General features: G+C 52.0%; 1 protein-coding gene across 1 annotated transcript in view; it reads left to right on the top strand.

Moving 5' to 3' along the window:
- VOLCADRAFT_87914 (uncharacterized protein) overlaps window positions 1–311 on the top strand; it is a gene marked incomplete at both ends in the record, with an annotated part of 3,957 nt that extends 3,646 nt beyond the window's left edge. Inside the window, 2 exons of the mRNA XM_002947561.1 lie at window positions 4–178; window positions 247–311. Of these exons, the coding sequence (XP_002947607.1) occupies window positions 4–178; window positions 247–311 (240 nt within the window). The remainder of the gene's footprint in view (window positions 1–3; window positions 179–246) is intronic.
- Window positions 312–1,245: the final 934 nt, after the last annotated feature.

Here is a 1,245-nt window from a genome sequence, read left to right on the forward strand (position 1 = left end):
GAGGAGGAGGTGGAGGAGGAGGAGGAGGAGGAGGAGGAGGTGGAGGAGGAGGAGGAGGTGGAGGAGGTGGAGGAGGAGGAGGAGGAGGAGGAGGTGGAGGAGGAGGAGGTGGAGGAGGAGGAGGAGGAGGCCCTGGAAATGCGTTCGCATGTAAAATGTGCCGGCGTGCTGCCGGCTGGTGCGGAAGTGCCGACAGCTGGATTTATGTTTCTTGTATCATCATATTGCCATCATCATCATTGCCAGATGATGTCATCAGCATCATGATTGACACGTCATCATCATCATCATCAGCGTCGCCATCAACATAAATCATCACCATCAAACAATTCCCTCCCAACTCCCCTCACCCCTCTCACCCCCCTCCTCAACCCCCACGCACATCATATCCCCCCTCCACGTAACCTCGCTTGAAAACAATTCCCAAACTACTCCATCATTTACCTTCCCTAATTGCTTTCGTGTGTATGTCTGTCTGTTCATCTGTCGGACTGCCATACACGTCTAGGTTCATCATGATGCACATCAAGGTGGCGTTTCTGCGACGGGACCGCAAAACCGCCGAAACGATATTCAGCAAACTTTTCTGTAACGCCAGCGCGGCCTTCTGGCGGGCGCTGGGGCCGCCGATAACTGACAACTACCTTATCAGGTGACAACGGGGGAAGAGTTTGGCACTCCTATTTTAAAGGGTTGATTATTGCATTTATGGAAATTAATTAAAAAAGATATAAATAATAAAATATAAAATAAAAAATGTACCGCTTGGACCAGTCCGCCATCTCGCGTTTTAGAGTTAACGTTCCTTAACGTTTTTTGGCGGGCGGCAAATGGCCGAGGACGGGGCTGGTGGGGGGGCGGGGGAGCCTGGGGGAGGCACTTTCTTTTTCTAACTGTGTTTTTTTCGCACGCCCTGCCCTCCCTCTAACCTCCAGTGATCCGCCAGCGCTACTCCACAACCACCTCGCACATCCATCACACCCACAAACCCACAACCAACCCAACCAACCCAACTCCAGGACCAAACCCACCGACCCATAACCCCCACATAACCACCAGGTCAAAACCCCCTTCACTCCCATCTCCCAACCCATCCTTGCATAACCCCCCACCCCACATAACCACCAGGAGAGTATATTCCTGTATGCTGTATATTTGTCTTCTCCTGGACTATCCATCCGTCTATATCTCTGTTGTCCGCTCCATTCGCCAGTGGTTCGTCTGTCTTACCCCCCATGATTTCCC

This window comes from Volvox carteri, assembly GCF_000143455.1.
Source record: "Volvox carteri f. nagariensis unplaced genomic scaffold VOLCAscaffold_7, whole genome shotgun sequence".
Taxonomy (NCBI): Eukaryota; Viridiplantae; Chlorophyta; class Chlorophyceae; order Chlamydomonadales; family Volvocaceae; genus Volvox; species Volvox carteri.